At 45.4% G+C, this 27,813-nt stretch overlaps 1 protein-coding gene across 1 annotated transcript in view; it reads left to right on the top strand.

The window, feature by feature from the left end:
• il1rapl2 (interleukin 1 receptor accessory protein-like 2) overlaps positions 1-27,813 on the top strand; it is a 704,017-nt gene that overhangs the window by 597,340 nt on the left and 78,864 nt on the right. The window contains exons 7-8 of the mRNA XM_070883960.1: positions 1,556-1,685; positions 24,557-24,702. Of these exons, the coding sequence (XP_070740061.1) occupies positions 1,556-1,685; positions 24,557-24,702 (276 nt within the window). The remainder of the gene's footprint in view (positions 1-1,555; positions 1,686-24,556; positions 24,703-27,813) is intronic.

Raw genomic sequence — 27,813 nt, 5'->3', positions numbered from 1 at the left:
TCGTCCTATCAATGAAAACTATCAAAAGTCAAGGGATCACTGCTTCAATTTTCAAATCAGTAGTCTTCTAAAGTAGACAAATCAGCTTGAGGGCCAGCTGTTAATAAATGATTGTGGTTCCAATGCCACCCCATGCATCTTGCACAAATGTTTGTTCTACTTCTGTATAAATACTATTTTGACCACTCGTATAAACAATTTCATGCAACTTCACAGAATTTCAATTACTTTTAAAAATAAATAATCCTGTTGAGTTGCAGGCATAACTCTCTTTGTCATAAATTATCTTCTCACTCACTTTCTCTCCCCCCAAAAAACCTTTGTTTTTTTAAAAAGAGGGAACTGACTAACCCTAGAGCTGATAAAACTCAAAGGCCGTAAGCTATTGTGTACAAAGGTAAGCTTGAAGCTAGGTCTGGGATTCGACAGGAAATTTTGTGATGATACTCATGTCAGGATGACCAGGATCACGTAGGCCAGGTTTTTCTGATGTGACTGTGCTGCTGCCACTCGAGGGCCCTGATGGTGGTGCATTGCAAGCGCATTACAGACTTTCAATAATTATTTTCACTTGGTATAAATGTACTTTTCAGTAAAAAATATCTAATCCACTATGCTACTAATAGTAAAATTAAATATAATTAATAATTTGAGTAGACCTATCTATACAGGGCCCTTAAATAACTCACAACTATCTAAGCACAATTTTTTGGCTGTCTCCACCCATCCTCCGATCTTCAAAATGGCGTCCGTAGTGCCCATTTCCTTCAGTAAAGTGTGGGAAAAGCAACTATTACCCAGCCATGTTCTCGGCAAGCGATCAGCGATGAAGTGCCGGCGACGTGCTGAAAGTTGGGATGGGTGATGTGTGGGCGATCAACTCAGCGAGCAGTTCAGCGAAGTAAGCGGAAACTTGGGGGCTTATTTTTCCAGCGATCTTTCTGGCCTAGTTTCCACTTTTTCCTCAAAATGGGCGATAGAGGTCCATTTTGGGCAATATATGGGCCATAGATGGGCAACGTGAAGTGGAAAGTCTAGCCCAAGGTCTCCCTTCGGCCTCCTCTGTTCCGAGCCTATTCAATCTTTCCTCATAGCTAAAATTTTCTAGACCAGGCAGCATCCTCGTAAATCTCCTCTGTACCCTCTCCAGTGCAATCATATCTTTCCTGCAATGAGGTGACCAGAACTGCACACAGTACTCCAGCTGTGGCCTAACTTGCATTTTATAGAGTTGAAGCATAACCTCCCTGCTCTTGTATTATATGCCTCGACTAAAAAAGGCAAGTATTCCATCTGCCTTCTTAACCACGTTATCCACCTGGCCTGCTACCTTCAGGGATCTGTGGACCTGCACTCCAAGGTCCCTTTGTTCCTCTACACTTCTCAGTGTCTTACCATTTAATGTGTAGTCCCTTGCCTTGTTAACCCTCCAATTTCCTTTGAAGATGTCCCTTTTGGTTGGTCTTCCCTGCTATAAATGTAAATGCAAGGCTGCACGTTGAATGTGTAAGAAGTATGCTGTTCTCTGTAAATTCTCTTTGTCTTTTGTTGCTAGGGCGACCAGCCATCCTGAACTGCAGGGCATTCTTTGGGTACAGTTCGGTAAACCCGATCATTTATTGGATGAAGGGCGAAAAGTATATGGAGGAGCTGGAAGACAATCAGGTTAAGGAGAGTGATATCAGGTACAGCTCATTTTACATGGATAATTATTTAAAGCAACATAATCTCTGGCATTTTTAATACTTCAGTTCAGCTGTTAGCCATCTAACTCGACAATGAACATAAGAACATAAGAAATAGAAGCTGGAGTAGGCCATACGGCGCCTCAAGCCTGCTCCACCATTCAATAAGATCATGGCTGATCTGATCATGGACTCAGCTCTACTTCCCTGCCCGTTCCCCATAACCCCTTATCCCCTTATCATTTAAGAAACTGACTATTTCTGTCTTAAATTTATTCAACGTATCAGCTTCCACTGCTCTCTGAGGCAGCGAATTCCACAGATTTACAACCCTCTGAGAGAAGAAATTACTCCTCATCTCTGTTTTAAATGGGCGGCCCCTTATTCTAAGATCGTGCCCTCAAGTACTAGTCTCCCCCCATCAGTGGAAACTTCCTCTCTGCATCCACCTTGCCAAGCTACCTCATAATCTTAGACGTTTTCGATAAGATCACCTCTCATTCTTCTGAATTCCAATGAGCAGAGGCCCAACCTACTCAACCTTTCCTCATAAGTCAACCCCCTCATCCCTGGAATCAACCAAATGAACCTTCTCTGAACTGTCTCCAAAGCAAGTATATCTTTTTGTAAATATGGAAACCAAAACTGCAGGCAGTATTCCAGGTGTGGCCTCACCAACACCTTATATAGTTGTAGGAAGACTTCCCTGCTTTTATACTCCATCCCCTTTGCAATAAAGGCCAAGATACCATTGGCCTTCCTGATCACTTGCCGTACCTGCATACTATCCTTTTGTGTATCATGCACAAGTACCTCCACATTTTGCTGCCGAAGTGCATGACCTCACACTTTCCAACATTATACTCCATCTGCCAAATTTTTGCCCACTCACCTAGCCTGTCTATGTCCTTTTGCAGATTTTTTGTGTCCTCCTCACACATTGCTTTTCCTCCCATCTTTGTATCGTCAGCAACTTGGCTACGTTACACTCAGTCCCTTCTTCCAAGTCGTTAATATAGATTGTAAATAGTTGAGTTCCCAGCACTGATCTCTGAGGCTCCCCACTAGTTACTGGTTGCCAACCAGAGAATGATCCATTTATCCCGACTCTCTGTTTTCTGTTAGTTAGCCAATCCTCTATCCATGCTAATATAATACCCCCAACCCTGTGAACTTTTATCTTGTGCAGTAACCTTTTATGTGGCACCTTGTCAAATGCTTTCTGGAAGTCCAAATACACCACATCCACTGGTTCTCCTTTATCCACCCTGTTTGTTACATCCTCAAAGAATTCCAGCAAATTTGTCAAGCATGACTTCCCCTTCATAAATCCATGCTGACTCTGCCTGTCCAAATTTTGCTTTTCCAAATGTCCTGCTACTTCTTCTTTAATAATGGACTCCAACAATTTTCCAACCACAGATGGTTAACTGGTCTATAGTTTCCTGCTTTTTGTCTGCCTCCTTTTTTAAATAGGGGCGTTACATTTGCAGTTTTCCAATTTGCTGGGACCTCCCCAGAATCCAGTGAATTTTTGGTAAATTACAACCAATGCATCCACAATCCCTGCCGCTACTTCTCTTAAGACCCTAGGATGCAAGCCATCAGGTCCAGGGGATTTATCTGCCTTTAGTCCCATTATCTTACTGAGTACCACCTCCTTAGTGATTGTGATTGTGATAAGTTCCTCCACCGCTATAGCCCCTTGACTATCCATTGTTGGAATATTGTTAGTATCCTCTACCATAAAGACTGATACAAAATATTTGTTCAGAGTTTCTGCCATCTCCATGTTCCCCATTACTAATTCCCCGGTCACGTCCTCTAAGGGACCAACATTTACTTTAGCCATCCTTTTCCTTTTTATATACCTATAGAAACACTTGATATCTGTTTTTATGTTTTGTGCTGGTTTATTTTCATAGTCTATCTTCCCTTTCTTAATCATTTTTTTAGCCCTTCTTTGCTGGCTTTTAAAAGCTTCCCAGTCTTCTGTCCTCCCACTAGTTTTGGCCACTTTGTATGCCCTTGTTTTTAATTGGATACCATCCTTTATTTCTTTAGTTAGCCACGGAGGGCTATCTTTTCTTTTACACCCTTTCCTCTTCACTGGAATATTTTTTTTTTGAGAGTTGTGAAATATCTCCTTAAATGTACACCACTGTTCATCAACCGTCCTACACTTTAATCTATTTTCCCAGTCTACTTTACCCAACTCTGCCCTCATACTTTCATAGTCTCCTTTATTTAAGCTTAGTACGCTGGTTAGAGATCCAACTTTCTCACCATCCATCTGAATTTGAAATTCAATCATGCTATGATCACTCATTTTGAGGGGATCCTTTACTCGGAGATTGTTTATCAATCCAGTCTCATTACACAGGGCAGAAATGGGATTTCTCCGCTTAATAATTTTACCTGTAAACTGGCCCAAAACAGTGTTAGCCATAGCTCAGTGGGTAGCATAATCGACTGCGAGTCAGAAGGTTGTGGATTCAGATCCCACTCCAAGGACTTGAGCACATAAATCCAGGCTGACACTCCAGTGCAGTGCTAAGGGAGTACTGCACTGTCAGAGGTACCGTCTTTTGGATGAGAATTTAAACCAAGGCCCTGCCTGCCCTCTCAGGTGGACATAAAAGATCCCAGAGCACTATTTCGAAGGGGAGCAGAGGTATCCTGTCCAATATTTCTTCCTCAATCAACATAACAAAAGTAGATTATCTGGTCATTTGTGGGAGCTTGCTGTGCGCATATTGGCTGCCGCATTTCCCACATTACAACAGTGACTACACTTCCAAAAGTGCTTCATTGGCTGTAAAGTGCTTTGAGACATCCGGTTGCCGTGAAAGGCGCTATATAAATGCAAGTCTGTCTTCTTTCTTTTCAAAATGACAAAATGGAAAATAACAATTCCCAACCTGCAGTGTTTTTCATTCGGGCTTTGAATTGAACCTATTTGCTTAAATTAGACAGAGGGTTTTACCACAATCACTCTGCCACGAAGTAGAATTATTGTTAATCATAAATATTATTATGCAAATATTCTAATCAATGCTGAATGTTTCTTTCCAAGGTGCAGGCTTCTTGGCTCTGCAGTAGATTTACCGTGTAATATTTGTTCAAACGTCTTTAATAATTCTACTTTATTTGACTGGCTTGAAATCCTTCAGCTAATAATTTTCATGTAGTCTCCTCGGGAATTAAGGCATTTGATTAAGCAGTGCACGCGATCATTGTGTTTTGCCTTTGGGCAAAGGTGGATAAGCTTCTTCTTTCTGATGACTTCAATTGGTTAGCGCCAGACTACGGGCGGAATGTCTGTAACTCACCCCTGAGAAGCTTGGCCCGAGGGTCCCCTGAAATTGGCCCTCGGGCCTCGTCGCCACAAAATGGGCAAACTGCGAGCACCTTTCGGGCATCCCGATGCAGCTTGCTGATTGGACCCAGCACAGATGCCAGCAGCAACCCTCAGAGATCCTGGAGTAGGGGATGGGTGGGTGTGGATGAGTGCAGGTTGGCAGCGGCTCACAGTATGGGCGTGGAGGCAGAAGGAACCACCCCCTGTTCCTCCTGGCTCCACATTAAGGTAAGTGTTTTAAAACCGATTACTGACCTAGTCTTCAGAATCCTCATGTCCCTTTGAGGACCTCTCGTCAGGCTGTAGTCTTTGCTGCTGTCATTGACGTTGAGCTGAAGAGAGTTTCAGCTTGTCCTTGTTTTCAAATCCTTCAGTGGCCTCACCTCTCCCTGTAACCTCCTCCAGCCCGACAACCCTCCGATATCTCTGTGCTCCTCCAATTCAGGCCTCCTGTGCATCCCCGATTTTAATCACTGCACTATTGATGGCCGTACCTTCCGCTTTTGAGACTCTCGGCTCTGAAATTCCCTTCCTAAACCTCTCCGCCTCTCTACCTTTCTCTCCTCCTTTAAGACGTAGGTCCCCTGCAGTCAGAATCAGGGGAAGTCATAACGGGGAACAAAGAAATGGCAGACCAATTGAACAAGTACTTTGGTTCGGTATTCACTGAGGAGGACACAAACAACCTTCCGGATATAAAAGGGGTCAGAGGGTCTAGTAAGGAGGAGGAACTGAGGGAAATCTTTATTAGTCGGGAAATTGTGTTGGGGAAATTGATGGGATTGAAGGCCGATAAATCCCCAGGGCCTGATGGACTGCATCCCAGAGTACTTAAGGAGGTGGCCTTGGAAATAGTGGATGCATTGACAGTCATTTTCCAACATTCCATTGACTCTGGATCAGTTCCTATCGAGTGGAGGGTAGTCAATGTAACCCCACTTTTTAAAAAAGGAGGGAGAAAGAAAACAGGGAATTATAGACCAGTCAGCCTGACCTCAGTAGTGGGTAAAATGATGGAATCAATTATTAAGGATGTCATAGCAGCGCATTTGGAAAGAGGTGACATGATAGGTCCAAGTCAGCATGGATTTGTGAAAGGGAAATCATGCTTGACAAATCTTCTGGAATTTTTTGAGGATGTTTCCAGTAAAGTGGACAAGGGAGAACCAGTTGATGTGGTATATTTGGACTTTCAGAAGGCTTTCGACAAGGTCCCACACAAGAGATTAATGTGCAAAGTTAAAGCACATGGGATTGGGGGTAGTGTGCTGACGTGGATTGACAGGAAGCAAAGAGTAGGAGTAAATGGGTACTTTTCAGAATGGCAGGCAGTGACTAGTGGGGTGCAGCAAGGTTCTGTGCTGGGGCCCCAGCTGTTTACATTGTACATTAATGATTTAGACGAGGGGATTAAATGTAGTATCTCCAAATTTGCGGATGACACTAAGTTGAGTGGCAGTGTGAGCTGCGAGGAGGATGCTATGAGGCTGCAGAGTGACTTGGATAGGTTAGGTGAGTGGGCAAATGCATGGCAGATGAAGTATAATGTGGATAAATGTGAGGTTATCCACTTTGGTGGTAAAAACAGAGAGACAGACTATTATCTGAATGGTGACAGATTAGGAAAAGGGAAGGTGCAACGAGACCTGGGTGTCATGGTACATCAGTCATTGAAGGTTGGCATGCAGGTACAGCAGGCGGTTAAGAAAGCAAATGGCATGTTGGCCTTCATAGCGAGGGGATTTGAGTACAGGGGCAGGGAGGTGTTGCTACAGTTGTACAGGGCCTTGGTGAGGCCACACCTGGAGTATTGTGTACAGTTTTGGTCTCCTAACTTGAGGAAGGACATTCTTGCTATTGAGGGAGTGCAGCGAAGATTCACCAGACTTATTCCCGGGATGGTGGGACTGATCTATCAAGAAAGACTGGATCAACTGGGCTTGTATTCACTGGAGTTCAGAAGAATGAGAGGGGACCTCATAGAAACGTTTAAAATTCTGACGGGTTTAGACAGGTTAGATGCAGGAAGAATGTTCCCAATGTTGGGGAAGTCCAGAAGCAAGGGTCACAGTCTAAGGATAAGGGGTAAGCCATTTAGGACCGAGATGAGGAGAAACTTCTTCACCCAGAGAGTGGTGAACCTGTGGAATTCTCTACCACAGAAAGAAGTTGAGGCCAATTCACTCAATATATTCAAAAGGGAGTTAGATGAAGTCCTTACTACTCGGGGGATCAAGGGGTATGGCGAGAAAGCAGGAACGGGGTACTGAAGTTGCATGTTCAGCCATGAACTCATTGAATGGCGGTGCAGGCTAGAAGGGCCGAATGGCCTACTCCTGCACCTATTTTCAATGTTTCTATGTTAAAACCTACCTCCTTGCCTGTCCTAATATCGCCTTACATGGATCGGTGTCAAATTTCTTTTGATAACTCCCTTGTGAAGGGCCTTGGGATGTTTTGCTATGTTAAAGCTCTGTATAAATGCAAGTTGTTGTTGTTGTCGGACAAGCAGTCTTGCAGCACTACAGAAGTCATGGAGTTGAGGGTGACGACAGAGAGGTAAAGCTGTGTATTGTCATTGGACCGTGGCAGCTGACCCCACACTTGTGGATGATGTTGTCAAGAGATAGCTTGTAGGTGACAAGCAGAGGGGAATGGAACCTTGGGTTAGGGTTACGGTTCGGGTTAGGGTTAGGTTTAGCTGACTGGGTGAAAAAAATAAGATTGGTGGAGGATTACTGGCTTCTTTGAGGTAGAATGAAGTCACAATAGGCTGATACAATGGAGGTTAACCCTGCATGAGGGCCACTGCAGGAAACTCAATCCAGTCTATTCTGGATGAGAAGACACTAATCTAAGCTAAGAGAATAAGGATAAATAATGCCGGAACTGGAAACATTTAATCATAGAAGTTTGCACAGCTTTAGGCAAAGCTGCAGTTGTGTTGAAATAATATACGACAGATGAAGTGTGTTGTGACTAGCCTCTGCTGAACCTGAGGTAGATGGGTCACTTGTCACTGGGTGCAGAATAAGACAAGCACTCTAAGTCCCAGCACTTTATCCTTCAGCGTGATCTATGCATATACACCAATGCAACATAACTGTCTCAAACAGACAGACAAAGTTTGCTATTACAAATCCTATTACTGTCATTTCAATATTGATTTTACAGTGTCACTTAACAGGTGAGTAGTTCTGGGCAGTAAGTATTGAAATCTCAAGCCAGAGAGGGGAGTGAGATTGAATCCCGGCCTTGGGATTGATATCCATAATGTTGTGAGGCACATTCCACCTATTCCCGATGAGGCTTTTTAATGGACTGCACTGCCAATCACAAGGTTTTCTTTTTAATCTCGTTTTTGGTCTGATGATTTGAATTCTACTTGTCAGGTGAGAAATTCAGCTCTGCAATTATGCCAATGTATTTTTGTATTTTGCAAACTATGAGCCACAATGCTTACCTCGAGGTATTCATTTAGGTGCGGCAAGGTGGTTCAGAGGACATAGACTGTTCAAAATATCTCATTTTTCTCCACCCCCCCCCACAACTCCCTGCCCCTCCCCCCCATCAGTTTCAAGAAATCACCACGTAAATCAAATGCTACTTTATCACACTATGTACACGGTAATCTTTGATAAGATTTGAAACCGAGGCTTTGTCTGCCTGTTCATGTTGAAGGAAAGCAAGGGAGGTCCCCTGGTGTCTTGACCAGCATTTATTCCTCAACCAATACTGCCAGAACAGATTGACTGGTCATTTAACTCGTTGTTTATGGGACCTTGTTGTGCACAAATTGGCTGCCCTGTTTGTCTACGGTGTCTATGCTTCAAAAGTAATTAGTTGGCTATGAAGCACTTTGGGATATCACAAGGAAATGAAAGGCACTATGAAAATGCAAGTAACAACTCTGCCTTTCCCTCCATAGATGCTGTCTGAGCCGCTGAGATTTCCAGCATTTTCTGTTTTTATTTCAGATTCCAGCCTCCGCAGTATTTTGCTTTTGTATGTAAATGCAAGTTCTTCCATCCTTTCTTTAAGTGGAGCTGTAACTTTGAGGGAAATTAAGAAAGAAAGAATTCCATTTATATAGTGCCTTTCACAAAAAGCGATTTACAGCCAATGAAGTACTTTTTGAAATTGTAATGTAGGAAACATGGCAGCCAATTTCCACACAGCTTATTCCCACAAACAGCAATGTGATAATGACTAGATAATCTATTTTACTGATGTTGGTTGAAGGATAAATATTGGCCAGGACAATCTTCAAAATAGTGCCGTGGGATCTTTTATGTCCTCGAGGGAGAGAGAGGGCAGACGGGGCCTCGGTTTAATGTCTCATCTAAAAGATGTCACCTCCAACAAATGCAGCACTCCCTCAGCACTGCACTTGAGTGCAAGCCTAGAATATGTGCTCAGGTCTTTGAAACCCACAACCTTCTGACACAGGAGCGAGAGTGGCAACAAGGCTGTGGATGTTAATTTTGTGGTTCCACCAATTGACTACGCAAAAAAATAATTATTTGTTGCAGGATGTGGCATTGCTGGCAAGGGCGGCATTTATTGCCCATTCCTAATTGTCCTTGAGAAGGTGGAGGTGAACCTTGTGGCCAAGGTACTCCCACAGTGCTGTTAGGAAGATAGTACCAGGAATTTTTGCAAAATTAGTCGATCCACCAAATATATGGGGGTAGAAATTGCTCTCCGCCGGAAACAGGGTGCACCTATCGTGTTTGAAGCGTTCTGGTCGCCACAATGGATGTGGCAGCTTATCCGGTGAAATTCGGCGGGGGTGGGGGGGGCGGGTGGTCCAGTGGGGCAGAAGCAGATCATCATGGGGGCGTAAGTGGGAGCGGAGCGCAGTGACCATCACTGGGGGTGTAAGTTGGGGCGGGCCGGATTGTCCGCAGCTGGCAGTCAGCCGACAAAAAAAATAACACACCAGACACGGCAGGGCGCCCTTCCCTTTAAGGGCGGCCAAGCCGCCATTTCACACAGAATGCGGCGACACAAAAAGCTGTGGAGGGCACCGGCCGGTGGTAGGGGCCACTCCCGTGGGGCAATTTTGTGAGGGGATCCCCGCCAGACGGTAAGGGGTCGGCCTGTGCACGGCACAGCGGCAAAATGGACAGAGCGGTCCCGGACACCACTCTGCTCCTGAGAAAGGGCAATTTTTTTAAATGGTGGCATCTCCACGGTGTGTCGGCAGCCATTCCGCGCCACCCCACACTTGCTGGCGATCGGAGGCCTTATCGGGAGGGGCAATGTCGGCCCCATATTCTTCAGACCAGTGTTGTGTGATACAGCACCAGAGCAGGAGTGAGGACCAGTCCTACACGACTACAGCTTGTCAGCCAGTTAAAGAAAAGCATTGCCAATGATCATTGGGAAATAACCAATGGAAGGAGGAGAGTCTGAAATCTACAAAGGATCTGGAATGCACTGCCCGAAGGGTTGGTGGAAACAGATTCAATAATAACTTTCAAAAAGGAATTGAATAAATACTTGAAAAGAAAAAATTACAGGGCTAAGGGGAAAGAGCAGAGGAGTGGGACTAATTGGTTAGCTCTACCGTAGAGCCGGCACACACACGATGGAATAAGTGGCCTCCTCCAATGCTGTATCATTCTTTGGCCCTGATATTGGTGGCCTTACCGCCCACTGCCGCCCACTGCCGCCGGGTTTTGCCTCCAGTCTCCCCTCGGTGCCAGTTTCTACTTGGGCTGGAGTGGGCAGGAGGGGAGTACCGCCGGGAACCACCCGCTGATGGCCAAGTAGCATAAGTGACCTCCCGTCCGCCAAGCTGCCAGGTTGGTGCGGGCGGGTGTCGGCGCCAGCAGGGAGAAGGCTGGTCTAATCCCAACGGTAAGTATGAAGACCTGCAATAAAAGGTGAGTGACCATCTTTAATTTTTTTTTTACAGCGATTTACCTGGATGGGGTCCCCTGAAGGTGCTCCGCTGTTTTTTTTCTTTGTAATGATTTTTATTTTCAGCTCTTCCACCCTCCCTGGGCCCAACTCCATCCTTGGAAGCACTTGGGTGACAAGCGCCTTTGCCGCCGAAATTGACGGCGTATGCCATTATTTTGCCGCCGGGCGGTACTGCCACCACTTTTAATGGAATCTTCCTGGCAAAGTACCGCCCAGTCTCTCGGCGGCCATCGGCGGTCCTTTGGGTGGCACTTGGGCGGGCCCTGGGTTTCACCGATTTCGGGGCCTTATGATTCTATGATAAAGGGGCATCATCCATTTGATGGGGAGCTTTCAAATTTGTGAACTAGCCAACTACCCGACCGCAGTGCTGCTGTGCTGCCAGAATCTGCAGCAGACTGTGAGGCAGACTTGCCTGACCTTGCTTCTGGGCAGGTTGGATTGCCTGACTGCTGCAAATTCATGAAAATCAGGTGAGGATCAGCGCACAATTGTAAGGTAGCTGGCCTGATTTTCCATCCATTCGTTTAAATAGACAGGCAATTGGACAAGCTGCCCGATGGTCCGCCCAGCCTGATTGTCCTGTGTTTGCGTTGCCATGGGTGATCCAACAGCCCAGGGTCAGGAAGAGATCAATCTATCCCCGTATTTCAACGCAACTTATTTTTAGTTACAAACAGGCAGTAACAGGCAGTACCAGTCGTAAGCCGTGGTTTGATAATCTCATTGCATTGAAAATAATGTCTTTATTTACTCTGACTTGTTTGTGAAGTACTTTGCTTTACCTCCATAATCTATCCTTCAAATAAATAAATTATAGGGGCTTGGTAGCACAATGGACCTATCTTTCACATATGGGATCTGAATTCAAATCCAGCCCAATCTAACTCCTGGGATGGAAAAATCTCCTCTCGACATTGTGAGACCCATTTGAATGGAGTTTCTGCAAGCTCAACAGACACGATTCACCAGCACTGAGCTGTCCATAATTTAGCACAGTTGTCACGAAGGTTGGTTGTCTGGATGATGATGTCTGGCTCAGGAAGCTATAAGGCTGGCAGGCATTGGAAACGATATGCTCACAAATGTTCTTCTGCCTGGGTTAAGGCAGAGGAGAGCGTCCATTGCTCTCATTCTATTGTTCTCATTCATGGGCGGCACACTCGCCTCTGAGTCAGAAGGTTGTGGGTTAAAGTCCCACTCCAGGGACTTGAGCACAAAAAAATCCAGGCTGACACTCCAGTGCAGTGCTGAGGGAGCGCCGCACTGTCGGAGGTGCCGTCTTTCGGATGGCCGTTAAACCAAGTTCTCTCATGTGGGCGTAAATTATCCCACAGCACTATTTCGAAGAAGAGCAACGGAGTCATCCCTGCTGTCCTGGCCAATATTTATCCCTCAATCAACATAACAAAAAACAGATTATCTGGTCATTATCACATTGCTGTGTGTGGGAGCTTGCTGTGCACAACTTGGCTGCCGCATTTCCCACATTACAACAGTGACTGTACTCCAAAAGTACTTCATTGGCTGTAAAGCACTTTGAGATGTCTGGTGGTCGTGAAAGGCACTATATAAATCCAAGTCGTTCTTTCAATACTGACCTGTGCTCAACCCAACCCGAGAGTGCTGGGATCAGGTGGGATAATAGTCGGCTCCCTGGTACTGACACCCCTTACACGGCAGAGATGGTTCCAAAGTAGAATTTTCTCACTTGACTGTGCCCCGAATGTTATTTATTGATTGAATAGTTTTGCAATGGAAAACTCCACGTTTTAGTGGCAGGCATCTTTGAAGTATTTCGTCACCTTTTTAAATCTATCCAGAAAGTGCAAGATTTGCTGGATGTTTCTTTTGGACCCAGATATCCCAAAATGTCCCTCAGTTAATATTGGCGGACAATGGCTAAACTGTGGCTCTGTCCCTTTTGAGGTGTTTTCTCCCATCGTGACCCTGCTTCTTCCTGGATGATTGCAGATAGAAAATGGAATATATGGTAAAATAGTCAAAAATGCCCCATCGATGATGTGCGCAACATTACTGAGTGCAAAGCACAAAGCTATTCTAAGCCTATAAGATGTCCTCCTTGTGTGGAAAGACACTGGCGTCTTGCAACTCCCTCCTGCTGAGAATCCATAAAAAAACAGACATCAAATGTCGGTTCAAGTAGCAGACGCTGTTCTAGTTGTTCACTACAGCTACAATATACAAATACGCAAACATTTATTTGACTGCATTGCACCATTTTCAAATCAAAATAGCATTCATTAAAGTTTCATGTATATAAAATAAACATGACCTGCTGACTGATGGGAATAAACGGTACTGATATCTCATTCAGGAGAAAATCTGATGTACACTTGTGAGCTTCTAAATCTTCCTCGCTGGCAAGCTGTCAGTCATGTTTAATTGTGCACTGTGCGTACGGAGCTAATTATTGTACATCACCCATTGATTAACATGCAAATTGGTTTGTATTTCAATTGTGCCCTTTGGAACACAGAGCAACAATCTCACTTCAGACGAGCTGTCGTCAATCTGTTTACGCTGCATTCCTTCTTTGTGCTGTTGGTGGCATCACTGCAGAAGCCAAAGAGACGTAACAGGGCAGCTATCAAAGATAGCAACATGGGGGGCGGGGGGAGGGGAACAGCAGGTGCGCATCAGCTTTTACAGTGATGATCCCTTCGAACGATTTCTCAAGTAGCATGTTCCCACAAATAGTTTTTATCCCCCCTTCTCAAATATAAATACCACATTTGGCAAGGACAAAATAGCCTCTGTTAGAAAACCCAAATGAAGATGGAGTAGTATTCAGCTGTGCAAATTGCACCATGGGCAATGCGGATAACATGTCTCAGTAAGAGCTTGTGCTGACAATGACCCGATTTTAATCGCTCCAGCATTGGCGGCCATGTTTTCAGTCACCTCGGGCCCCAAGCTCTGGGATTCCCTCCCTGAAGCTCTCCTCCTCTCAATAAATGTCGACCTTGTCAGCGATGCCCACATCCTGTGATTGAATTTTCAAAAACTCTTTCATCCTTAAAACCCATCGCTTTGACCAAGCTTTTGGTCATCTGCCCCAATATCTCCTTATGTGGCTTGGTGTAAAATTCTGCTTGATAACGCTCCTGTGAAGCATCTTGGGACATTTTACTATGTTAAAGGTGCTATATACATGCAAGTTGTTGTTGTTGGACAAACATCACCCCCCACCCGCATACATCCACGCACTTAGAAAACAACACAGCTCTTTTAACTCTTTGCTTCAAATACCTTTTTATTCAATTAACCTCATAGCAGAGTGAAAGTGAGAGTGAAGGATAACGTAATTATGAACTGAGAATTTTTACTAAAGTTCTCCATTAAAATAAAAACTGTGCAGGATCTCATTTCACCTTTATGACCTCATTATCTTCCAGCACCACACTTCACGTCTGTCTGCTCCATATTTCCCCCTCATTGATTCCATCAAAGGTACAGAACGCACCATTTGGTGCCCGTCTTGTGCTGCAATAGATTCGACCAGCGGCAACCCGACAAAAGGAAATACACGTTCTAAATCTTTCAATGTTTTTTTGATTTTTGAAGCGGACTGCCTTATGGCATGTGGGTGGCTGAGCATACTGCAGCTCTGTGTGTGTGTCTGTGTGTGTGCCTATGTGTGTGTGTGCCATTATGTGTGTGTATGTGTGCCTGTATGTGTGTCTGTGTGTGTGTCTGTGTGTGTGACTGTGTGTGTGACTGTGTGTGTGTCTGTGTTTGTGTCTGTGTGTCTGTGTGTGTGTCTGTGTGTGTGGCTGTGTGTGTGTCTGTGTGTGCGCCTATGTGTGTGTCTGTGTGTGTGTCTGTGTGTGTGCGCCTATGTGTGTGTCTGTGTGTGTGCCTATGTGTGTGTGTGTGTGTGCCATTGTGTGTATGTGTCTGTGTGTGTGTCTGTGTGTGCCTATGTGTGTGTGTTTGTCTGTGTGTCTGTCTGTGTGTGTGTCTGTGTGTGTGAACATAAGAACATAAGAAAAAGGAACAGGAGTAGGCCATTTGGCCCCTCGAGCCTGCGTCCACCATTTAATAAGATCATGGCTGATCTGATTATGGGCTCAGTTCCACTTCCTTGCCCGCTCCCCTTAACCCTTTATTCCCTTATCGTTCAAAAATCTGTCCATCTCCTCCTTAAATATATTCAATGACCCAGCCTCCACAGTTCTCTGGGGCAGAGAATTCCACAGATTTACAAACCTCTGAGAGAAGAAATTCCTCCTCATCTCAGTTTTAAAAGGGTGGCTCCTTATTCTGAGACTATGTCCCCTAGTTTTAGTTTCCCAATGAGTGGAAACATCCTCTCTGCATCCACCTCGTCGAGCCTCATTCTTCTGAACACCAATGAGGATAGACCCAACCAACACAACCTATCTTCATAAGTCAACCCCCCTCATCTCTGGAATCAACCTAGTGAACATTCTCTGAACAGCCTCCAATGCAAGTATATCTTTCCTTAAATATGGAGACCAAAACTGTGCGCAGTATTCTAGGTGTGGCCTCACCAATACCCTGTATAATTGTAGCAGGACTTCTCTGCTTTTATACTCTTATCGCCCCTTGCAATAAAGGCCAACATTCCATTTGCCTTCCTGATTACTTGCTGTACCTGCATACTAACTTTTTGTGCTTCATGCACAAGGACCCCCAGGTCCTTCTGCTGCAGTACTTTGCAATTTTTTTCCATTTAAATTATAATTTGCTTTTCTATTTTTTCTACCAAAATGGATAACCTCACAATTTGCCATATTATACTCCATCTGCCAAATGTTTGCCCACTCATTTAGCCTGTCTATATCCCTTTGCAGATTTTGTGTGTCCTCACAATTTGCTTTCCCATCCATATTTGTATCATCAGCAAACTTGGCTACATTACACTTGGTCCCTTCATCCAAGACTCTAATATAGATTGTAAATAGTTGAGGACCCAGCACCGATCCCTGCGGCACCCCACTAGTCACTGTTTGCCAACTGGAAATTGACCCCTTTATCCCAACTCTCTGCTTTCTGTTAGTTAGCCAATCCTCTATCCATGCTAATATATTACCCCCAACCCCGTGAACTTTCATCTTGTGCAGTAACCTTTTATGTGGCACCTTATCGAATGCCTTCTGGAAATCCAAATACACCACATCCACTGGTTCCCCTTATCCATCCTGCTCGTTACATCCTCAAAGAACTCCAGCAAGTTTGTCAAACGTGATTTCCCTTTCATATAACCATACTAACTCTGCTTGATTGAATTATGCTTTTCCAAATGTCCCGTATTGCTTCCTTAATGATGGACTCCAGCATTTTCCCATTGACAGATGTTAGGCTAACTGGTCTATAGTTTCCTGCTTTCTGTCTGCCTCCTTTTTTAAATAGTGGCATTACATTTGCAATTTTCCAATCTGCTGGGACTGTTCCAGAATCCAGGAAATTTTGGTAGATTACAACCAAAGCATCCACTATCTCTGCAGCCACCTCTCTCAAGACCCTAGGATGCAAGTCATCAGGTCCAGGGGACTTGTCCGCTTTTAGTCCCATTATTTTACCAAGTACTACTTCATTAGTGATAATAGTTTTAAGTTCCTCCCTCCCTATAGCCCCTTGATTATCCATTATTGGGATGTTTTTAGTGTCTTCTACCATGAAGACCGAAACAAAATATTTGTTCAATGTCTCTGCCATTTCCCTGTTCTCCATTATTAATTCCCCAGTCTCACCCTCTAGGGGACCAACATTTGTCATGGTACATCAGTCATTGAAGGTTGGCATGCAGGTACAGCAGGCGGTTAAGAAAGCAAATGGCATGTTGGCCATCATAGCGAGGGGATTTGAGTACAGGGGCAGGGAGGTGTTACTACAATTGTTCAGGGCCTAGGTGAGGCCACACCTGGAGTATTGTGTACACTTTTGTTCTCCTAACTTGAGGAAGGACATTCTTGCTATTGAGAGAGTGGAGCGAAGGTTCACCAGACTGATTCCCGGGATGGAGGGACTGACATATGAAGAAAGACTGGATCAACTGGGCTTGTATTCACTGGAGCTCAGAAGAATGAGAGGGGATCTCACAGAAACGTTTAAAATTCTGACGGGTTTAGACAGGTTAGATGCAGGAAGAATGTTCCCAATGTTGGGGAAGTCCAGAACCAGGGGTCACAGTCGAAGGATAAGGGGTAAGCCATTTAGGACCGAGATGAGGAGAAACTTTTTCACCCAAAGAGTGGTGAACCTGTGGAATTCTCTACCACAGAAAGTTGTTGAGGCCAATTCACTAAATATATTCAAAAAGGAGTTAGATGTAGTCCTTACTACTAGGGGGATCAAGGGGTATGGCGAGAAAGCAGGAATGGGGTACTGAAGTTGCATGCTCAGCCATGAACTCATTGAATGGCGGTGCAGGCTCGAAGAGCCGAATGGCCTATTGCTGCAGCTATTTTCTATGTTTCTATGTCTATGTTTACTTTAGCCACTCTTTTCCTTTTTATGTACCTTTAGAAACTCTTACTATCTGTTTTTATATTTTGCACTCGTTTACTTTCATAGTCTTGATAGTCGTTCTTTGCTGGCTTTTACAAGTTTCCCAATCCTCTGGCCTCCCAGTAGTCTTGGCCACTTTGTATGCCCTTGTTTTCAATTTGACACCCTCCCTTATTTCCTTAGTTAGCTACGGGTGGTTATCTCTTCTCTTACAGTCTTTCCATCTCATTGGGATATATTTTTGTTGCGAGTTATGAAATACCTCCTTAAGTGTCTGCCACTGCTCATCACCCGTCCCATACTTTAATCTATTTTCCCAGTCCACTTTAATCAACTCTGCCCTCATACCTTTGAAGTCTCCTTTATTTAAGCTTAGGACACTGGTTTGAGAACCAACTTTCTCACCCTCCAACTGAATTTGAAATTCAACCATGCTATGGTCACTCATTCCGAGAGGATCCTTTACTACAAGATCATTTATTAATCCTGTCTCATTACACATACTGGATCTAAGATAGTCTGCTTCCTGGTTGGTTCCGCAACGTACTGTCTGTGTCTGTGTGTATGTCTGTGTGTGTGTCTGTGTGTGTAAGTCTGTGTGTGTGTGCATGGTGTGTGTGTGTCTATGTGTCTGTCTGTGTCTGTGTGTGCCTGTATGTCTGTGTGCGTCGTTTTTGTGTGTGACTTTGTGTCTGTGTGAGTGAGTGTGTGTGAGTGTTTGTGTCTGTTTGTCTCTCTGTGTGTATGTGTGTGTGTGTCTGTTTGTGTGTGATTGTGTGTGTGTTTGCACCTGTGTATGTGTGAGTGTGTGTGTGTGCCTGTGCATCGGTGTGTGTGTGTCTCTGTGTATGTGTATCTCTGTGTGTGTGTGGGTCTCTGTGTATGCATGTCTGTGTGTGTGTGTGAGAGAGTGTGTGTGCATATTTGTGAGTATCTGTGTGTGTATCTGTCTGTGTGTGTGTGTGTATCTGTCTGTGTCTGTGTGTGTGTGCGTGTGTCTGTGTGTCTGTGTGTCTGTGTGTGTATCTGTGTGCGTTCCACAATAAAACAGCATTACGCTATGGAAAAGCTCTGATTTGACCATTGGAACTCCAGTGCAATTCCTCCCTGTCTGTCTCTGCTCATGTGTGTCAGTGTTGTGAGAAATATTAACTCTTGCGTCCGGCCATATCCTGTTGCGATCTAATCGATTGCAGAAAAAGAAAGGTAGCGGGGGCGGCGGGGGGCATGGGAGAGGGGCGGGAATTAACACTGCAGACTCCTCCTGGCCCCAACTTTTACAACCAATTAAGTTTTAAGAAGCCAGACATCATCTGACACTTTCGACAGCCCCACACGTGTGACTTCTCTCATCTTGACAGCTCCCTGTTGAGATCTTTCACCAGTGCGCTCTCTGTGTGGCATGCTAAATTATTCCTTTAATTTATCAAGTCACGCAAAATAAACTTCCTGCACGTCCTTCTGTCAAGTCACCAAGGTCCTGGAATTTTTAGATCTAAAGTGACATCTCCAAATGATGCCCTTTTTTGTCAATGTTCTCATTTCTTTATTAATTCTAGACTTTAGATTGAGAAGAATAGGCCTATGCTCTCTGGAGTTTAGAGGAGTGAGAGGTGATCTCATTGAAACATACAAGATTCTGAGTGGGATTGACAGGGTAGATGCGGAGAGGATGTTTCCCCTGGCTAGAGATTTTAGAACGAGGGGGCATAGTCTTAGGATAAGGGGTCGACCATTTAGGACTGAGATGAGGAGAAAGTTCTTCACTCAGAGGGTGGTGAATCTTTGAAATTCTCTCCCCCAGAGGGCTGAGGAGGCTCAGTCGTTGAGTATATTCAAGGCTGACATTGATAGATTTTTGGCAGGAAAAATTGCTCTCCGCCCCAATTGGGGGCGGTAACCATCTGGGGTCCCCTGCCGCTAAATTTGGCTTACCGCCCCTCAAAGGAAGAGGAGCGCAATCTCGCATGCTCCACCTCCTCTGGCGACAGTTCCCAGGGTGCTACTGGCCCCCCGGAAGTGCGAACTGGCCTCTAAAAAGTGGCACATTCGCCCCCTTGGACTTTAGAGGAACCAAGGAATATGGGGATTGGGCAGGAAAGTGGGGTTGAGATCGAAGATCGGACGTGATCTTATTGAATCTTACTCCTGCTCCTAATTCTTATGTTCTTATTTCAACTAGGCACTTGCATTCCACGCCCGGCTCTAAGCCAGCGAGTCTGGTTTCTTACCCATTTAAAGTTTGAGAATATATGGCTTCTTCAGCAATGCCCAAATCTTTACCCGAGCTCGATTCAATGTTCTGTTTTTCATGTGGAGTTTGCTGAGGCTCACCGTTGTTCAGTGGGAACCTCTAAATAAAAGGCAAAACTAAGAATTCTACCTCACATCTTCAGGACTTGCGCCTGAGGCTGACCAGCAGATTGTACTTGACCTCCACCGGCAGAAGCACCTCAGAATTATACCGGGGTGAAGAGCATTAAGTTATGGGGACGGGTGGCATAAACTTGGCTTGTATTCCACGGAGTTTAAAAGATTGAGGGGTGATCTGATCGAGGATTTGATGGGGCAGAAGCTATTTCCTCTGATGGGGAAAATCAAGAACGTCGAAACATAACTTTAAAATTTGAGCCAGGCCATTCAGGAGGGAAATTAGGAAGCACAAAGTAGTGGAAATATGGAATTCTCTCCCTTAAAGGGCTGTGCATGCTGGGGCAACTGTAACTTTCAAAACTGAGAGCGATAGATTTGTTGGATATGGAGCTAAGGCGGGTAAATGAAGTTGAGGTGCAGATCAGCTGCGGTATAATTGAATGGCAGAGCAGGCTCGAGGGGCGGAATAGCCTCCTCCTGTTCCTTTGAGCATGTGGAAATCTGCAGTCTCTGCTGGAGGCGTGACTGTTGGAGTGTTCGGATGCTTGAAGTTCGGATGCACGCAGTCACAGCAATGTCAGTTTTAATTAACTACTGCGCGGTGTGTGTTAAAGGTTATCAGCTGTCCCTGGGGACGTCGGGCTCACCAGATATTTGCACACAATTCAAGGATCACAGGCTCATTTCCATTGATAGGGAACCAAGGATTCATTTCAATCACAACGCACCACAAAGGAGTGACTTTAATTCAAGGCCACCATCATTGCAAATTAGCACACCGCCCACTGCATAGAAATATATGTATGATTTATTTAAATAAATGTGAAGTATTGTGAACATTTATAACAAGGTTGGACTTCCCCCCCCGCCCCCCCCCCCACACTGTCCCCCACCCACTCAATATTATTTTTTTGTGATGGAGGCCTTTTTTTCTCCTGTGATTCATCAGCACAGCAATGGAGTTTTGTTGTGAATGTTTCACCCCTGAAGGGTATGAGAGCGTATTTTTTCCAGACACACCCGTCCAATATCAGAGCGGACAAACAGTCACTGTGATCGGTTGTAAAGCGCTGTTTTAGCATAACGGAAACACCCATATGTTCACCCATGGTTTCAGCTGTGGCTCAGTGGGCAGCACTCTCGCCTCTGGGTCAGAAGGTTGTGGGTTCAATTCCCACTCCAGTGGCTTGAGCACAAAAATCCAGGCTGACACTCCAGTGCAGTGCTGAGGGAGCGGTGCGCTGTCGGAGCTGCCGTCTTTCGGATGAGATGTTAAACCAAGGCCCTGTCCGTGCTCTCAAGTGGATGTAAAAGATCCCGTGGCACTATTTTGAAGAAGAGCAGGGGAGTTATCCCAGGTGTCCTGGCCAAAAGTTATCCCTCAATCAACATAACAGGAAACATATTATCTGGTCATTATCACATTGCTGTGTGTGAGAGCTTGTTGTGCACAAATTGGCTGCTGTGTTTCCTACATTACAATAGTGCCTACACTCCAAAAAGTACTTCATTGGCTGTAAAGCGTTTTGAGATGTCCGGTGGTGGTGAACAGCACTATATAGATCCAAGTCTTTAATTCTTTAATCTGCTCATTGACTTACATTGGCTCCCAGATAAGATTCTTATCCTTGTGTTCAAATCCCTCCATGGCCTCGCCCCTCTCTATCTCTGTAGCCTCCTCCAGGCCTACAACTCTCCAAGGTCTCTGCGCGCTTCCAATTTTGGCCTCTTGTGCATCCCATATTTCCTTCGATTCAGCATTGGCGGCTATACCTTCTGCTGCCTGGGCCCCAAGCTCTGGAATTCCCTCCCAAAACCTCTCTACCTCTCTCTCCTCCTTTAAGACAGTCCTTAAAACCGACCTCTTTGACCAAAATTTCACTTGTCCTAATATCTCTTTACATGGCTTGTGTTTGATAACGCTCCTGTGAAGCGCCTGTGGATGTTTTCCGACGTTAAAGGGGCTATAAAAATGTAAGTTGTTGCACTGCTTAAAAGATCAACAGTGACGTTTTTAGACTGTAACAGAAACTGTTACAAAGACTGTAACTGTCGGCTCTGAGTTTTCTACCTCTGGACTACATTTCAATGGTTGTTGATCACGACAGAGCCGACAAAGCTCCAGATTGCCACCTTTGTAAATTTTCATTTGCAAGTTAAATATCCGAATTAAAACCCTACTGTTCTCCAAACGCTAAAAGAACATTTGGGCCTTAAATGGACAAGAAAGTCACAGCAGGTGTTCGTCTCACAGTTTGGAGGGAATAATTAATCTGCTGTTCGAACTGTGATCATTTCAGGCCAAGCACTGTTCTTTACTGGTGACATTTAATAATGATCAGCACCAAAGGCTTTATAAAAGCTCCGCAGTAAGATTATGGCTATTGGGTCACATGGGGTGGAAAAGTTATTAACATTCTACAATGTTATGCAATATGGAGAACATCATTGCATTTGAAAGAAAAGAATAACTGACTTGCATTTATATAATGCCTTTCATGATCTCAGAACGTCCCAAAGTGCTTTACAGCCAATTAAGTACTTGTGAATTATGGTCACTGTTGTAATGTAGGAATTTGCGCACAGCAAGCTCCCACAAGCGACAAGAAGATAATAACCCGATAATCTGATTTTTTTGGTGATGTTGGTTGAGGGATAAATATTGGCCAGAAAAATCCCCTGCTCTTCTTCAAATAGTGCCATGGGATCTTTTACGGCTACCTGAGAGGGCAGACAGGGCCTCGGTTTAATGTCTCATTCAAAAGACAGCACCTCCGACAGTGCAGTGCTCCTTCAGCACTGCACTGGAGTGTCAGCCAGGATTAAGTGCTCAAGTTTCTGGAAATATATATTTTTAAAAGATGCCATCAATCCTACTAAAATTGTTTATCCCAGTCTTTATTTTTCTCCCCTTTTTTAAAGGTGGAATAGATTACAGTAAAAGACTGAAAATTTTAGCCTTCATTCCGAATAATATTTTATTCAGGTTCTCAAAGCCATTTTGTCTGGCCGACCTCAAATGACGCACAATCCAAGGTGAACATCACAATGTCTGGAGAATCATGGAGCCAATCCAACATTCTGCCACTCTGTGATTCAGTGCGTTCCTACATCAAGACACTACCCCAATTAATTATTATGACAACTCCTTTTACTATAAACTGTGTTAAATATTGAACCTATTTTCATAAGATTGGAATTAAGTAAGGGAAGGATAGCAAATTTGGTGTTAACTTTGCAATTGCGTACAAGGTCTTTATTGGAATTGATTGAGGGGATAGTTGTACCAAGAGAAAGGAGGTGTTACACTACATAGGAACATAGGAATATAGGAACAGGAACAGCCCATTCAGCCTCTCGAGCTATTCTGCCATTCAATTACATCATGGATGATTTGTATAGAAACATAGAAATTTACAGCACAGAAGGAGGCCATTTCGGCCCATCGTGTCTGCGCCGGCCGACAAACAGCCGCATGGCCCTTCATCAGCAGCCTTAAAGGTTACATACAAACTCATGAACAATGACGGAAAGGCAGCCCGACCAGTCCGCCCCACACCACTGCAACACCCCTTATACTAAAAACATCTAACCTGTGGAATTCCATACCCGAGAGAGTTGTTGATGCCAGTTCATTGGATATATTCAAAAGGGAGTTAGATGTGGCCCTGACGGCTAAAGGGATCAAGGGTTATGGAGAGAAAGCAGGAAAGGGGTACTGAGGTGAATCATGATCTTATTGAATGGTGGTGCAGGCTCGAAGGGCCGAATGGCCTACTCCTGCACCTATTTTCTATGTTTCTATGTTTCTATCTACACTCCACCCCAATTGGAACCATGAGATCTCCTGGGAGAGGCAAAAACCAGATAAAAACCCAGGCCAATTTCGGGAGAAAAAATCTGGGAAAATTCCTCTCTGACCCATCCAGGTGATCGAAACTGTCCAGGAGATCACCCTGGCCGTATTCTATTCCCTGCAGTACTTACCATTATATCTGCGCGTGCAACTAAAGGTCGTCCAGTCTAATCCCAATTACCAGCTCTTGGTCCGTAACCCGTAATCTTAACTTAATCTACCTGTCTTTGCTCCACTCCATAACCCTTAATACCCTTGCCTAACAAAAACCTAGCAATCTCAATATTTCATTTTTCAAATGACTCCCTAGCCTCAGCAGCAATTTGGGGGCCAGAGTTCCAGAGTGCCACTACCCGTTCTATGAAGAAGTGCTTCCTGACATCACCTTTAAACGGCCTGGCTCTAATTTTATGGTGATGCCACCCCGCGCACCCCCCCCCCCCCCCCCCCGCTTTCATTCTCCGACTCGCCCCCCACCAGAGGGAATAGTTTCTCTCGATCTAGCCTGTCGAAGCCTTTACTCAAGTGCAGTAGGTTTACAGTGTGAAATAAACGTGAAGGAGTTTGCCAAATCCATCTGCCTTGCCCGCTACCACCCAGGAGCTCAGTTGCAGCTGCCCCACATCTGATCTCTGCACCCACCAGCCCACAAGCCAACCCTGAGCAGGTCGTCCACTGCCTAACACTACCACGACCAAAAATAGCGGCACTTTGCTAATGTGCAACAAGGGAAGCAGTGAAGCAGAAGTCCACTGAAAGGTTTGCTTTTTTTTCCCTCACCCCAGCAGTGTTTCAGCAGTTGGATGTTGTTTGTATTTTCTCCCCCCCCCCACTTCCCCCTCCTCCACACAGAGTTCTAAATGAGCACCTCGGGGAGAAGGAAGTGGAATTATCACTGTTATTTGAAGGGGTGAAGGAGGAAGACCTGGGGAATTATACCTGCATCGTGGAAAATCGGATTGGACGCACACAGACCAGCTTTCTTCTCCAGAGAAAAGGTGAATGTCAGCAATATGTTGTGCTTTTATATCACAAATTGGCCCCTGGTGAGTTGTGTTTCTGTGTGTTGACTGCATTTTAAACTGATATAATAACTAGCAACGCATTAACGCATTGTTAGTCAACAGCCCATAAACGAGTTTTCAGTTCCTTTCCCAGCTAGACTTGACTATCCCAACGCTCTCCTGGCCGGACTCCCATCTTCCACCCTCCACAAACTTGAGCGCGGTCAAGACCCTGCTTCCCGTGTCCTAACTCGCACCAAATCCCCTTCACCAATCAACTGTGCTCGCTGACCGACATTGGCTCCCCGTCTGGCAACACCTCAGTTCTAACATTTTCATCCTCCTTTTCAAATCCCTCCATGGCCTCACCCGCTCCCTGTCTCTGTAACCTTTTCCAAACCTCCAACATCTCTGCGCCCCTCCAATTCTGGCCCCTTCCACATCCCCGATTTTAACCTCTCCACCATTGGGGGCCGCGCCCTTAGTTATCTGAGCCCTGAGCTCTGGAACTCCCACCCTAAACCTCTCCGCCTTTCGACCTCTCTCTCCTCCTCTAAGATGCTCCTTATAACCTACCTCTTTTCCAAGCTTTTGGCCATCGGACTCTGCTTTCTCTCCACAGATGCTGCCTGACCCGCTGAGATTTCCAGCATTTTCTGTTTTTATTCCAGATCCCAGCATCCGCAGTATTTTGCTTTTGTTCGAATATCTCCTTAGGTGGCTCAGCATCAAATTTGTTTGACAACGCTCCAGTGAAGTGCCTTGGGTGTTTTAATACAGTGAAAGCACTATATATATGCAAGTTGTTGTTGTAGATTTTGTCATGTATTCAACTGTCATAGTAACCCATGTATAAACTGACCTAAGTTGTACACCGTGAGAACACTGACCACTAGGTGGTGAACTTGTGGGAGACACTCCTAACCTGGACTTTCAGGTATAAAAGGGGAAGCTCCACCCACCTTCATCACTTCAGTGCTGGCTAATAAAGGCGACTGGTCACAGAGTGACCTTCTCTCTAGTATGGGCCTCGTGTGCATTTGTACTATACAGTAAGGAAATATTATTGACGACGAGAAACTGGGATTTAAACCACGCGAGCATGTCCACTAGCAGCACAGACGAGAGGAACTGTGTTGGGGATGATTGGGACGATTTTATTGAGAGACTACAGCAAAGTTTCGTCACTAAGGAATGGCTGGGACAGGATTCGGCCGACAAACACAGGGCTCACCTCCTGACGGTTTGTGGATCCAGGACGTATTCCCTGATGAAGGACCTTCAAGCGCCAGAGAAACCGGCGGACAAGACTTTTGAAGAGCTCAGTAAGTTGATCGGGGAACACTTTAAACTGGCGAGCAGCATGCACATGGAGAGACACCGGTTTTACACGCACCGGCGGCGAGAAGGGCAAAGCATTCCAGACTTGGTGGCAGACCTCCGACGACTGGCGAGCCTATGTAAGTTCCCAGATGCATGCAGAGCGGAGATGCTGCGAGACTTTTTTATTGAGGGCATCGGGCACACTGGGGTTTTCAGGAAACTGATTGAGACTAAAGACTTGACCCTGGAAACGGCAGCTTTGATGGTCCAGACATTTATCTCAGGGGAGGAAAAGACCAGAATGACGTTTGACAAAAATCTTGGTTTAAATGCAACAAATGGACAGGGAGTCAACATTGTTAACGCGGCACACAGTTCTCCAGGCAGACAGGGGCAATCGGACATGCCCAAGCATGTAGGCGAATCCAAAGGGGGAATTCAACAGAGACAATGGCTAGCTGAACGACGATTCATGCCATCGCAAGGGACAATGCGGCCAGTAATGGAGCCATCAACACCTGTCAATGGTGCGTTTAAGGACAGTTACAGAGACAGTCAGAGACGATCGACTGGTAATGGACCTTTTGTTTCCAACAACGGCTCATGTTGGAGGTGTGGAGGCAAACACACAGCCAGAGCTTGCAGGTATCAGCAATATACCTACAGAAATTGCAACGTCAGCGGTCACTTGGCGCATATGTGCAGGAAGCCTGCAGTCAGGTTGATGTACGAGGAGGACGGGCCCGATGTAAGTCCTACCAGGCCAAATGGACACTGGGAGAAATCGCTGGAAGCTGAAGTTCAGCGCGTTCATGTGGAGCACATATACAGTTCATACACCAGGACGCCACCGATAATGATGAAAGTGCTCCTCAATGGCATCCCAGTATCAATGGAGCTAGACACGGGGGCCAGCCAGTCCCTGATGAGTATCAAACAGTTCGACAAGTTGTGGGCGCCCAAGGCCAGGAGGCCAAAATTATTGCCGATTGACGCACAGCTACGGACATATACAAAGGAGATCATTCCGATGCTAGGTAGCGCCACGGTAGTCGTGACCCACAAAGATTCGGAGAACAGGTTGCTACTCTGGATTGTCCCTGGGGACGGTCCCGTACTGCTAGGGAGAAGTTGGCTTGCTGTCATGAACTGGAAATGGGACGATGTCAATGCAATTTCTTCTGTGGAGCGAATATCATGCTCATAGGTCCTGGACAAATTTGACTCACTATTCCAACACGGCATTGGCACTTTCATGGGGACCAAGGTAGTGATTCACTTGAACCCGGACGCCAGGTCAGTACACCACAAGGCCAGAGCGGTGCCGTACATGATGCGGGAAAAGATAGAATGCGAAATGGACCGCCTGCTGAGGGAAGGCATCATCTCGCCAGTCGAATTCAGTGACTGGGCGAGCCCGATTGTGCTGGTGCTCAAAGCGGATGGGTCGGTCAGGATATGCGGCGATTACAAGACCACCATCAATCGGGTGTCACTCCAAGACCAGTACCCGCTACCGAGAGCGGAGGACCTCTTTGCAACGCTATCCGGTGGCAAACTTTTTTCAAAATTGGACCTGACCTCAGCTTACATGACCCAGGAGCTGGTGAGTGAGTCGAAGAAGCTGACCACCATCACGACACACAAGGGATTGTTTGAGTACAACAGATGTCCGTTCAGGATTTGCTCAGCCGCCGCGATCTTTCAACGAAACATGGAAAGTCTGCTCAAATCGATTCCATGGACGGTGGTTTTTCAAGACGACATCCTCATCACGGGTCA

The sequence above is a fragment of the Pristiophorus japonicus genome, chromosome 6 (assembly GCF_044704955.1).
Source record: "Pristiophorus japonicus isolate sPriJap1 chromosome 6, sPriJap1.hap1, whole genome shotgun sequence".
Lineage (NCBI taxonomy): Eukaryota > Metazoa > Chordata > Chondrichthyes > Pristiophoridae > Pristiophorus > Pristiophorus japonicus.
This window is presented reverse-complemented; position numbering and strand designations above follow the sequence as displayed.